Here is a 13,533-nt window from a genome sequence, read left to right as displayed (position 1 = left end):
GAATTGATGTTTAGGTCTAGTTTCAATAGGCAGGTTAATTTATAAATGGTTAAGTCGAGATTCGAAAGATGAGATTTAATACCGGTAAATTAATTGTGTGATTATAATACGTAGCGAAAGCCCTTTATAATCTGATTGATGTAAGCATTGATGAATGATTATTATATTCTACCCTGGAATATTATTTATTGGTGAACCTATGCCCTAGATCCTTTTATATATTATTTTCTCCCTACTCTTAATCTTTGTAGTTTAGTTTCCTTTGATTACAATATATTGGTTACTTTATAATCTGGATTATATTAATTAATTAGAAATAGAAAGACTCGTTTATCTGTGGATTCGACCCTACTTCCCTATCTACGTTAGTTAGAGGATTTAGGTATTTACTTTTGATTAGGGGATACGACTTTACCTTGTCAAAATTTTGGCGCCGTTGCCGGGGAAACGGTTTTATTTTTATTTCTGATTATTTTTGTAGTCTAGATTATTTCCCTTTTGTCTCAGAGAGCGTTAGTTCTCTGAGACAAATCTCATATTTTCTTCTAGTTTTTGTTTATGCCCAGGTGTTCCAGATCAGGTTACATCCCATTCGATCCTGAGATCGAACGTTCCTTCCATAGACAAAAAAATCTCTACAAGCAAATCCTGGCGGATTCTGGTGATAATAACAATAATCACCGAAATCCTCCAACTGGTTCTAGCGATTCAGAGACATCATCAGACGTAGAATCAGAGATGACGGCTCCAAAGAAGCTTAGTGATTATTCACAACCAAAGCTTACGGATTTTCCACATCTCACCCCTACTCCGGCTCTTGATAGGGTTCAATTTGAAATTAAACCTCAATTTATAACGATGATAGAGAGGAAGCAATTCAGTGGAGCCAAGGGTGAAGACCCGAATCTTCACATTGCCGACTATTGTCAATATTGCAACACCATCAGGCAAGCCGGGGTCACTCAAGACCAAATCAGGGAGATTCTCTTTCCCTTCTCTTTAATTGGAAAAGCTAAATTGTGGTTTAATGGCTTAAATAGAACTAAACTTGGTATAACTGACTGGGAAACTCTTGTTTTGAATTTCTATAACAAGTATTATCCTACAGAGAGAACATCAGTACTACGGAGTGCGATCCAAAACTTTGCCCAAGAAGCCGATGAATCTTTATATGAGGCTTGGGAGAGGTTCAAGGACTTACAAAGAGAATTCCCTCACCATAATTTAGTGCAATGGCAGTTAATCCAAGCCTTTTATAACGGCATTGGAAATTCCTCTAGAATAATTTTAGACTCTGCAGCTAGTGGGAGATTTATGAATCTTAATGTTGATGATGTAGGTCAGGTTATTGAAGATATGGCGATACACAATTCCCAATATGGGAACCCTAGAGGATTTGCTAACAAGGGGAAGCATAGTGTCGACTCTGTATCCTTTTTGCAAGCTCAACTAACCTCTATTTGCCAAAAATTAGATAATCTGAGCACTGCTAATGTAGCTGATGTTTCTGCAATTAATAATAATTCTAATGAGGTTTTCTGTGAAAATTGTGGAGCAAGTTAACACCTTCCAAGCTTATAGGCAGAATAACCCATACTCCAACACTTACAATCCTGGGTATCGGAATCATCTGTACCTTTCCTACCGGAGCACTAATGTTCAAAATCCACCACCACAAGAACCACAGGCGCCACAGCAGCAGAAATATTATCATCCCAATGCTAGCCAGAAGAACCAACCACAACAAACCCCCTCATCCTCCGACCCTTCTCTGGCAGAAATTAGAGCAATGTTGGTTAATATGCAAAAGCACATGGAGAGTAGAGATGCGACAATTGATCAAATTCTAGCGCACAATAAAATTGTAGATAATCAAATTGCGCAACTCTCCGCTACTCTACAAGCCCGCCAACAGGGAGCTCTGTCGGCGCAGCCAACCCGACCTACGGATCAAGCATTTGCAATTACTCTAAGGAGTGGTTCAAACTATGAAGGGCCCTCTATGCCCAGAGTTGATGAACCTGATTTATTAAATAATGCTAATCTTAATTCCATTAAAACAAACAATGTAGTTGATAGCCCTGCAGGGCTAAAAGATAATACTAACATATCTAACTCTACATTGCAGGGTACAACTCTAGAGAAGGTGGCTACTCCAGAAAAGAATATTAATGCTCCAAAGCCAATTATCAAACTTCCTTTCCCCAATCGTCAATTGAAGACAAACTTGGATAAGCAGTTTGGTAAGTTCCTGGAGGTGGTAAAAGATTTGAAGGTAACAGTTCCCTTTACTTAATTGATCACACAAATCCCCTCGTATGCAAAATTTATGAAAGAAATATTGACGAGAAAAAGGTCTATTAGTGAGGTAGAGACAGTAGCTTTCACTGCAGAGTGTAGTGCTGTACTTCAAAATATGTCTCCACCTAAATTAAAAGATCCGGGTAGTTTTTCTATCCCTTGTCATATTGGCAATCTCTTGATTGATAATGCATTATGTGATTTGGGTGCTAGTGTTAGCGTCATGCCATTATCTGTGTGTTCTAAGTTGAATATGGGTAAATTAAAAGCTAGCAATATAACTCTACAAATGGCCGACCGTTCTTTCAAATACCCCTTAGGTGTTTTAGAGGATGTCCCCGTTAGAGTAGGTAAATTTTATCTACCTGTAGATTTTGTTGTTCTTGATATGGCTGAGGATATGCAAACCCCAATTATTTTGGGTAGACCATTCCTTAACAGTGCAGGAGCAGTCATAGATGTAAGAAGTGGTAAGTTAACACTATCAGTAGGGGATGATAAAGTTGTTTTTAATATGAAAAATGCCCCTAAAAGCTCCATGACTGAGGAGAAATGTTTCAGTGTTAATGTGGTTGAAAATTATTCTAACAAGCCCTAAGCTCTTGAAAAAGATCCCTTGGAGGCGGTATCTTGTATTGCGTCCTTTTCAGATGAGATAGACAAATGGCAGAAGGAAGTCGATGCAATAGAAAGAGCGTTTTACACCGTTGGTCTTGGTTTCGAGGATGAACAGGTGGAACCGATCGAGCAAGTTGTGCGAATCGAGCCCACGGTAAGTGTTCCGCCGGATCGAGTTGAAAGTGTTGAACGCAATGACAATTTGAAGCAACCTTCGATCGAAGAAGGATTTTTAGTGCGTAGCATTGAAGATCCCCCAATCCAAGTCAAGGAGGATCCACCGGATAAGATGATTTGGCGTCCTACAGGGTATGTCAGGAAGCCGCATCGCAACTTGAACACCGCTAGACCGGGCGAGAAACCACCCGATCAAGCGTTAGGCCAAGGGTCCTAGACATTGTACTTGGTAAGAGGGTCGTGCGGGACCTAGATAAACCAGCGCTTTGCGGGAGGAAACCCGTATTTCTTGCTTTCTAAACTAGTTTTCCTTTTTATTTATTTTTAATTTTTTTTTAGAGAGGCGAGGAGAGTGAAATTTTACCGTTTATAAGTGTTTTTGTACAGGTATAGGTTTAAGAGGTCGAAAGACTTAGAAGAAATTTGAAGACAAAGAAGAAAGAAATAGCTAAGGCATTCAGACCGGCCATGGGCCCGATCGGGCGCGCAAGCATGCTATATTTCCACCTAAAAATCGCCCGATCGGGCGTGGCTGCCCTATCGGGCGCGAAAGGAGAACTGGGAATCGAGAAAAAATTCGCCCGATCGGGCGAAGGTGCCCGATCGGGCGCGCAAGTGCCGTCAGAAACTCGAGCAAATTTCGCCCGATCAGGCGAGGTTGCCCGATCGGGCGCAAATCGAGTGAAGGAAAAGATATATCGGGCGAAGCTCGCTCGATCGGGCGAGTATGAGGGCGAAAAATCGTTCGTGTTCGCGCCCGATCGGGCGGAGCTCGCCCGATCGGGCGCGCAACTAAGTTCTGGGACTTCGGCATGATCCGCCCGATCGGGCGAGGCTCGCCCGATCGAGCGCGCCTATTTTTGGCCGTCCATATACTTTTCCTCCTCTTTCTTTCCTCACTTTCTTCTTATTTCATCTTCTTCTCCATTACTTTCTCTCTCTAAAACCTCCATTTTTACACCTTCAATCTCACTTCTTTTTCAAGATCTCCTCATATTCATCTATCAAAACCTCAAAATTCTTACATATTATTAATCCTCACATCTCCCTCTACATTTCCCACCTATTTTATCCCACTTTCTCTCATACTTCCTTCAAACATCTAGAGAGAGAAAGCTCCAAGCATCAAGTTTTTCCTAATATAATGGCCTCAAAACGTTCAAGGACACAAAGGGGTGAGAGTTCGAGGGCACCACAACCAACGGTCAACCCGGATCTTCAAATTCCGGGATGGGAGGAGGTTGTCATTACCTCGGAGGAGCAACGGGCTAGGATGCTAAACCTTATCGATCGCCAGGTAATATCTACCCGTTTTATTCATCATCCCACACTAGTTAGGTTAGTCCTAGATAACTATTTGGAAAAATTGTTCAAAGGTATAGACATGAATGGTTTCTTTCAAATGTGCCATGATACGTATGACTACTTAACATTAGAATTTATTTCAAGTTTTAATGTTATTAAAATGAATGCACTAATTACTCATGTACAATTCCGATTATTAAACAACGATGTGAGACTAACTCTTAAAGAATTCGGAAAGTTGTTTGATTTAAAATCGGATAAATCGATTGAACCCTCTCAAGACCACACCGACGTGGTCTATAAGAGGCTAACAGGGGAGGATTTAGTTAACCTCCAGCATGCCAAAGGGACGTGGATTCAACATCCCGTCCCAAAACTTTGGCAAAGATTTGTCGGCCTCACTATTTTTGGGAGGCATGAACCGGAAAATGTTAGGAGAGATGAATTGGAACTTTTGGCATCCTATGTAATTCCTACCGCCGAAAAATTGAACATACCCCATAGGATAGCTAATCACTTCCAAAGGGCGGCCAATGCGGCCGAGGCTAGTAGGTCTAGGACACCTATTTATTTTGGGGGGTTAGTGACCCACATTGCTAGGAAACACCTAGGTTGGAACCCGGATGGGCATAGGAAAGTTGTAGGATCAAACCTCATGGACCTACCCTATTTAGGGAGTTTGAACTGGGTGCAACCCGTGGGGAGTGATACTTGGTGGATAGTCCACCGACAATCGGGTAGGAGGGACCAAGCCTTTACCTTACCCAACCCCGCCTTGACCAAATTTGAGAAGGGGAAGCCTTCTTATACTTTCGAGATTAATGGTCAAGGTGAGGTTCTACCACCTCACCCTTCACCACAACCCCAACAATCCCCCCTAGACCATTCCCCCACTCACCATCCACCACACTACCAACCACCTCCACCCTTCACCTATGGCATGCCCACTTCCTCGGTCGACTACAACGTCGACCCCAATGCCCCTTATGACTTTTCGGCTTTTAGGAGCCAATTAGACCGCATCGAGACGGGTCAAGGGAGAGTTGAGGGTATGATGCAAAACCTAGATTCTAAGTTAAGCTCCTTAGATGGGCGGGTTGGTTACATAGAGAGGAACCTCAGGAGGGGACTATACCCCATGTATGACGATTATGCCCGTCGGGGGGCTATTCCTCCCGATTCACTTACTCCCGATTGGTTCCAATACCCCCAAGGAGGGTATTCTCACCCCAGTGCGTATGGTACTTATGTGGACTACTCTTCAGTCCACGGATATGGGGGTGATGCTCCTTTTGGGGGTATGGGTGGGAATGTGGACCCTAACTACTTTGCAGGTGGTTCGGGTTATGGTGGTGCTGGACCAAGCCAGAGTGGTGCCGGTTCGAGTCATGGAGGAGGATATGAGAGGATGGATGATGATGAGGACTAGCTATGCTGGGCTAGTTTCCGAGCCAATGAGGACATTGTCTGATTCTGGCTTGGGGGAGATTTTGGTTTGGTATATTTCTTTTTCTCTTTTCTTTTATTTTTGGTGTGTTTTCTTAGGTTAGATTTCTTGCTTTCTAGGTTAGTTTTATTGCTTTCTTATATATATATAAAAATACAAAAAAATTGAAAAATAAAAAAAAATTCAAAAATACGTTCCAATGAATTGTAAATTATGCTTCCCTGTGCCCCTTACTTGAGAAAATTGTTTTGCTTCTTGGTATTTGATGATAGGCATTGTGGATTAGTTGATCATGGTTTGATGTTTGATTGCCTTGAAACCTTTACATGCGTCAATTTTGTCCAACTGCTTGTGAATATAGTGCTTGACTAGTTGATTTGGTAAGGAATGTGTGATAGTTCCATAATTCCTGGTATGTCAATGAATTTGAGTATTGGTTTGCAACTATTAGTAATATTTATATGATTCATTATTATGCACATTGTGGAGGACGAAGGCATTTGTTCTTTTAGGTAGCCTCCAGACATTGTAGATACATTTGTTCCCTTCTTACTACCCATGTTGTTGCCTTGACCTTTTTGTTGTTTATTAGCCACATTACTAGCCTATTTTGCCCCATTGGTTACTAGTCCCAAGCTTGGCTTGGGGGAGCTATTAGTGAGTAAGGTGAGGAAGTTTGTAGTGTGCTTATTATTAGCACAATTTGGGTGGGGTTTGAGAAGTTGTTTTGTTTTTTATCATGTTTATTTTTGATGAGTTTGAGAGTTATATTTTCTTGAAAAAATAAAGCATGATGTTATGAAAAAAATAAAGAGAAGTTCAGAGAAAAAAAGTGGAAAAAATAAGTGAACTTCAAAAGAAAAAAAATGTTCAAATGTTCTAGTTGGAGGTTGATCAAAAGAAAAAAATAAGAGCCTCAATGAAAAAATTTCAAGTTTGGAAATAAAGTTTGTTTATTCACTCTATTTCTTCATTATTATATTTTTCTGAGTGAAATTATAAGAGTTGGGTTTATTTATTATGATCGGAGTTTATTTGGTTGATGTCAGAGTTGGTTATGTAGGAGATGTATGATCACTATTTATTTTGATCATGGGTTTTATTAGGATATGGCTCCTTTAAGCATAGCTTTTCTCTCACTTATTCCCAAATTTATCCTACCCTTTACCCTAGCCTTACGTTACAAGCTTTAAAGACCTTCCGACCTTTGTGCATAGAATTGTATGAATGTGAAAGTGTTGTTTATCAATGCAAGTTATGATTTGACATATTTCGAGTCGACTAGTAGGATTGAGCGTTCATTTTTTTATACAAACGAGAGTGTGAGTTGGGAGGGCATTGTTCACAAAAAGGGGTTGGATGGAGAGCGATCGAGTACATCTTTTACTCGCCACAAAAATGAGAGTTGAGTGCGTGAGAACTAGTCTTGAATTCTATATGCTCTTGTGGTTTTCTATGTTTGACAATTGTTAGGGAAGATTGGTAATTAGATGGATTTGATTAGTTGACTTTGAAGCATGTTTATTTGATTTACCCTGAATCGTTTGTGCTTGATTTTTATGGATTGGGGTGAAGCATATTTATTGATTCATTGATGAGATCTTTGCATAGGGACAAGCAAAGGTTTGGCTTGGGGGAGTTTGATATGTCCATTTTATATAGTGTTTTACCCCCGTCCCTTGGTCGTTATTAGTAGTGTTTTTGGCTCTTTCGGGCCACTTTTATTACTAATTTGTGTGTTATAGTGTTTTCGTAGTTTTAGTTGTATTTTACAGAAAATTGCACTCTTAGAGCATTTTCCCGGGCTTTATGGATCAACTACGGAAGCTAGAAGGATGCGACCACTTTTGGAGCCCAGGATCGGTGAGAGCCGGTGATTAAGGGCTCGGTAATTGGGATCCCGAGGCATTTGGACCAAGTATTCGAGACCCGAGAGGAAATCCGGAATGGGCCGAGAAATCTAGCCCAATCGAAGTCCAAGCCTCAAGGGGAGCAAAGACCCGATCGGGCAACCTCTAGCCCGATCGGGCGCGGCAAACCATAGTGCTGTGCATGCTAAGGCGCGCCCAATCGTGCGATCATCCAGCACGATCGGGCGTTGCTGCTTGGGAAGAACGCGAAGAAAAAGGCGCGCCCGATCGGGCGGCCCTTCGCCTGATCGGGCGCGCGTTTTTAGAAGACCTGATTAAGTTAGTTTTAATTCTTGTTTTAGAAAACGTTTAAATACGTTTTTGTACGGAATTTTTATAGGACCTTCTTTCTTAGACTTTCTTTCTCTACTTAGGATCTTTTCTCTCTCTTAACTCTTCTCTCAACTCTTGTTCTGGATTATTTCCATTAATACAGATTAGTTTGGTAACGATTTCTCTTCTCTTAATCTTATTTTCCTTCATCATGACTTATTTTATTGCTTTGATTTGTTTAGTTTTTAATATGTGTGAGTAGTTTTATTTCTAGGGTTTATGGGGATCCATAAATAATATGAAGAGGTAATTTATTGTTGTTGATTATCAATGCTAGATTAATTTCCTATTGATTGATTTAATGCTCTGTGACTAGATTTGCGCAGATCTTTTATGCATGAGTTTAACAATATTGATTCGAGATTCGACAGATGAGAATTGATGTTTAGGTCTAGTTTCAATAGGCAGGTTAATTTATAAATGGTTAAGTCGAGATTCGAAAGATGAGATTTAATACCGGTAAATTAATTGTGTGGTTATAATACGTAGCGAAAGCCCTTTATAAATTGATTGATGTATGCATTGATGAATGATTATTATATTCTACCCTGGAATATTATTTATTGGTGAACCTATGCCCTAGATCCTTTTATATATTATTTTCTCCCTACTCTTAATCTTCGTAGTTTAGTTTCCTTTGATTACAATATATTGTCTACTTTATAATCTGGATTATATTAATTAATTAGGAATAGAAAGACTCGTTTCTCTGTGGATTCGACCCTACTTCCCTATGTACGTTAGTTAGAGGATTTAGGTATTTACTTTTGATTAGGGGATACAACTCTACCCTGTCACATACTCAGCTTCATTATTTGATGCATGAAAGGCAAACTTGACCGCATATTCAAACTTCTCTCCCTCCGGGGAGATGATGACTAGCCCAGCTCCACTCCCGGCCTTACTAGACGACCCATCCACATAAAGAGCCCAAGGGGCGGAGGTGTCAATTGGAGTAGGCCTGTGAGCGCATTCAGCAATGAAGTCGGCTAAGGCTTGGGCCTTGATGGCCTTCCGGGGTTCAAACTCGATTCCGAAATCAGCTAACTGATCAGACCAATCTATCATTCGGGATGAGTGATTTTTGCTCTCTATCACTTTCTTGATTGGTTGGCTGGTGAGGACTTTGATCGGGTGTGCTTGAAAGTATGGCTTCAACTTCCTACTTACCATCACTAAAGCATACACCACCTTCTCTATGAGAGTATATCGGGTCTCAGCCCCTCTTAGGGAATGGCTAACAAAATAGACAGGTACTTGGCCTTCATCTCTTTCCGCAACAAGAACCGCACTCAAGGCATAATATGATATGGCCAAGTACACGAACAATGTCTCCCCGGGGAGGGGGCTAACAAGCTTCGGAGTGTTCATCAAATGTTCCTTCAACTGCTGGAAAGCTTTCTCAGCTTCTTCATCCCATAAGAACTTAGGCCTCTTGAGGGCCTTAAAGAAAGACAAACTTTTATCCGCTGATCGGGATAGGAACCTCCCCAATGCGGCTAGGCAGCCTGTAAGGCGTTGCACTTCCTTCACATTTCGAGGGGATTCCATGTCAAGAATAGCTTGAATCTTATCGGGGTTGGCATCAATACCCCGCTGATCAACCATGAAGCCCAGACATTTTCCACCTTGCACCCCGAAGACACACTTGCTGGGGTTAAGCTTCATTTTATATTTTCTAAGGGTTGTGAAGGTTTCCCTTAGATCAGCTATGTGGTCCGGGCTTTCCTTGCTTTTCACTATCATATCATCATCAACATAGGCCTCAACATTCCGACCTAGTTGCCCTTCAAAGATTTTGTTCATCAGACGCTGGTAGGTAGCCCCGGCGTTTTTCAGGCCGAAGGGCATCACATTATAGCAATACACCCCTTATCTAGTGACAAAGGCTGTGTGGGCTTGATCCTTCTCTGACATGGGGATCTAATGATACCCTGCATTGGCATCCATGAAGCTTAGGAGGGCGTGACCAGCGGTCGAATCCACCAACCTATCAATCTTAGGTAGAGGGTGATCATCCTTCTGGCATGCCTTGTTTAAATCTGTAAAATCTACACACATACGCCAAGAACCGTTGGGCTTCCTAACCAGCACTACATTGGATAACCACTCGGTGTATTGGCATTCTCGAATGAAACCTGCTTCAAGAAGCTTTTTAACCTCAGCGGCTGCAGCTTTGTTTCTCTCCGGCCCAGCATGTCGGAGTTTTTGCTTGACGGGCTTGTAGCCCTCCTTGATGTTTAGCTCATGAGTCATTACCCCGGGGTCTATGCCCGGCATTTCATCTGCTGTAAAATCGAAGATGTCTTTGTACTCTCTAAGTACTTGAATGATTTCTTCCCTGAGCTGGGGGTCCAAGTTCTTTCCCACCCTTACGGTCCGAGCGGGATCATCCCCTAAGGGTATGCTCTCATCTTCTTCAATAGGCCTAGGCCTACCGTATTGCTTTGGATTCTCAGCCATGTAAATGCTCATGACCAGGTGCTGAGGTTCATCTATTTCCATGGCCTTCCTCTTGGCCCCCTTGTCTTCCTGATTGACGGAGCTCTCAGGTGACTTCAAGCTATCTACATAGCATTTCCTTCCCTCAAACTGATCTCCAAATATCTTGCCCACCGATACGTCATCGGTCTCAAATTGGAGGAGTAAGTGATAGGTCGAGATGACAGCCTTAACCCTATTGAGAAGTGGTCGGCCGAGGATCATGTTGTATGGCAGAGGGGTATCCACAACTAAGAACGTGTGAACCAAGCTTCTCCCCTTGTTCTTTTCCCCCAAACGAATAGGAAGCTTGATCGTTCCTAAGGGGTACACATGATGCCCCCCAAATCCCACTAAGGGTTTCTCTAGGGGTGTAAGGTCATCTCTTCCAAAACGCATCTGCTCGATGCATTTCCATGTGATGGTATCCGTTGAACTTCCACTATCTACTAAGATCTTCTTCACCTTAGCATTAGCCACCTTCATATGAATCACTAAGGGATCATCATGAGGCCTTTCGATCTTCTTTCCTTTGTCATCCCCGAATACCATGAGGGGGTCCTTTGGGGCAGATGAGGGAGTGTCGATATCATAGATGGGCTCTTTGAGCGATCGCAAGTGACTTTTGCGTGCCCTGTTAGACAAACCCCCGGAGGCAAAACCTCCAGTTATGACATTGATGCTCAAGTTAGTGTCAGCTGAGCTATGGGCTTCTTGCACTTCTTTGGCGGCCTTGCTTTGCTTATCCTTCGGGGGGGACTTGAGATATCTGTTAAGCTTTCCCTCTTCAGCTAGCTTGTCAAGGGCTCTCTTAAGCTCTCTGCAGTTCCGGGTGGTATGACCACACTCCTTGTGGTATTCACACCAAAGCTTCTTGTTCCTCTGCTCTATCGGCGTGTTCATGGGGTTAGGATTAGGAAGAATAGCCTTGTGCTTTATGTCCAAATAGATCTCACGCCTATCAGCATTGTACTTGAGTCCTTCATCATCACTCTCAGCCCTCCTCGGTCTTCTATTCCTGTTGTCATGGTAATTATCTTCTTGCTTCCTCTTCCCTTTGTTGTTTGCTACGGGTGCCTTGCACACCTCACTAGCTTCAATGATCCTTTCAGCTCTCTCCATGGCTTCAGAGAAGGTGCTCACCTTGTCATGGACAAGTTCAAACTTCAGCTTGTTACACTAGAGCCCGAAGAGAAGGGCTGTGAAAGCAACATTGTCTTGGAGGTCGGGGATGAGCTGAGACTCGGTGTTAAAGCTCTTGATGTAGTCCTTAAGACTTTCATTCTCCCCTTGCTTCACCGTCATCAAATGAACGCTAGTCTTTGTTTGCCTACTCCTAGCGATGAAGTGCTTTTTGAACTGAGTGGCTAACATGTCAAACGTCCTTATGCTCCCGGGGGTAAGGTTGTTGAACCATGTCTGAGCTATGCCCTTGAGAGTAGTAGGGAAGAACCTACACCATGAGGCCTCACACCCGGTTTGGACTCCCATCTGTGCTTTGTAAGCGTTCAGATGGTCAGTCGGGTCTGTCTTTCCATCATAAGGGTCCAATGTAGGGATCTTGACCTTGGGAGGAATAAGGGTATTAATTATCTCCTGGCTGAAGGGGTGATGTTCTTGACAATCCCGAGCCTCCGTAGCTTGGGGGAGGAAGGATGCTCGGGGCTTTTGCTTACTGAACGAGTGGGCTGATTAGTTCTACTTCTTGGTCTGGAGGTAGCTGAGTGAATCATGCTATCTCGGTACCTTGTTGACCCATGCCGAGAGTGAACTCTAGTTCGACCTCTCTGGGGGGGTTGTTATCTTCCTTGGAGTTCTCCCTCTTGGAGTTGATTATCTCTCGGGCATCTAGAGTGCCATCCTTCAGCCTTCGGTCATTGATAATCTCTCTAGCATCTCTTGGCCTGCTTGGCTGCCTTGTCTCCCGCTGGGGGTCATGGGACTGATCGGGCTGAGAGCGGCAAGATGTCTGATGCTGAGGCCGAGAGGAGGCTTGATGGATATGGGACACGTGAGGCGGAGGATTAGGCTGCGGAGCACTCCCCTGCCTGCCTTGCCCCACCCCTTGGTTGATAAGTGCCCTGAGGCTGTCCTCCAAGTTTCTATTGATTTGGACTGCCAGCTGGTCCAAGTCTTGGCGAGTAACCACCTGGGGGTTGTTCACTTCTCTCTCAGGTTCACTACGAGCCCTAGGTACAATCTCCTCGACTACGTGAGGGTTCCTAGCGGAGAGAATTGGAGCTAGCCTAATAGCATCTTGATGAGTGTTGCGGGGACGCCTAGTGTTCACCGTGACTTTTTGTTAGTTATCCCCACAGACGGCGCCACTTGTTTCTGGAAACAGAATGCTCCTAGGAGTCTTAGGGTAGTAAGGGTAATCAAGATGTCCTAGAGCTATGTCCAATGAATGTCCGAATTTCCCTCAACTATGCCTTGCTGTCCGAGAGCTAGGCCTGCAAAAGAGAAAGAAGGTTAACTGCCCCGGGGGTGTGACCCGGGAAAGCCCCTCCGATGCTCAAGTCAGCGAACGTACTTTCTAGTGAGAGAAAGAGTACTTTAGAGAGAGAAAGTAGAAAGAGAAGATTAGAGAGTTAGGAAAAAGTTACCATCATCAATGATTGGAGAGCTATTTATAGATGTACTTTCAGGTGGCAGAAGTTGTACTTAATTGGACAGATTAGGGGTAAATCCTTACTTTGCTCTGACTAATGATGGGCTGGTTCATGGAGGGGTATTTTCGTAATTCCAGGTCACTGGGCTTAGGACAATGGACTAGGCCCAAACAGATAGATATAAAATATTTTAAGTTGCAACTAAAAAAAATTGAAGGTAATATAAAATAATGTAGGTTTTCTAGTTTAGCTTTTTTTTAAGGAATGAAGAGATTCGAATGTATTACAAATTGCTTTTTAGTTTACATTTTCGTGTTTGAACTTTTAGAGGTATTTGAGATTTTGAGAA

At 42.8% G+C, this 13,533-nt stretch overlaps 1 protein-coding gene and 1 non-coding gene across 2 annotated transcripts; both read right to left on the bottom strand.

The window, feature by feature from the left end:
* Positions 1-1,119: 1,119 nt before the first annotated feature.
* Positions 1,120-1,226, bottom strand: LOC145565237 (small nucleolar RNA R71). The gene has a single exon (XR_014094995.1). It is a non-coding gene; the product is annotated as a small nucleolar RNA R71 (small nucleolar RNA).
* Positions 1,227-11,751: 10,525 nt separating this feature from the next.
* Positions 11,752-12,063, bottom strand: LOC145627414 (uncharacterized). Its single transcript, XM_081679811.1, has one exon. The coding sequence runs from the start codon at positions 12,061-12,063 to the stop codon at positions 11,752-11,754; it is 312 nt and encodes a 103-aa protein (XP_081535937.1).
* Positions 12,064-13,533: the final 1,470 nt, after the last annotated feature.

The sequence above is a fragment of the Chenopodium album genome, chromosome 1 (genome assembly GCF_948465745.1).
Source record: "Chenopodium album chromosome 1, dcCheAlbu1.1, whole genome shotgun sequence".
Taxonomy (NCBI): Eukaryota; Viridiplantae; Streptophyta; class Magnoliopsida; order Caryophyllales; family Amaranthaceae; genus Chenopodium; species Chenopodium album.
Note: the sequence above shows the minus strand (reverse complement) of the source record. Positions and strands in the feature narration are given on the sequence as shown.

Coding starts and splice junctions, on each gene's coding strand:
- LOC145627414 (XM_081679811.1), bottom strand. CDS start 12,063: ATGGGAGTCCAAACCGGGTGTGAGGCCTCATGGTGTAGGTTCTTCCCT.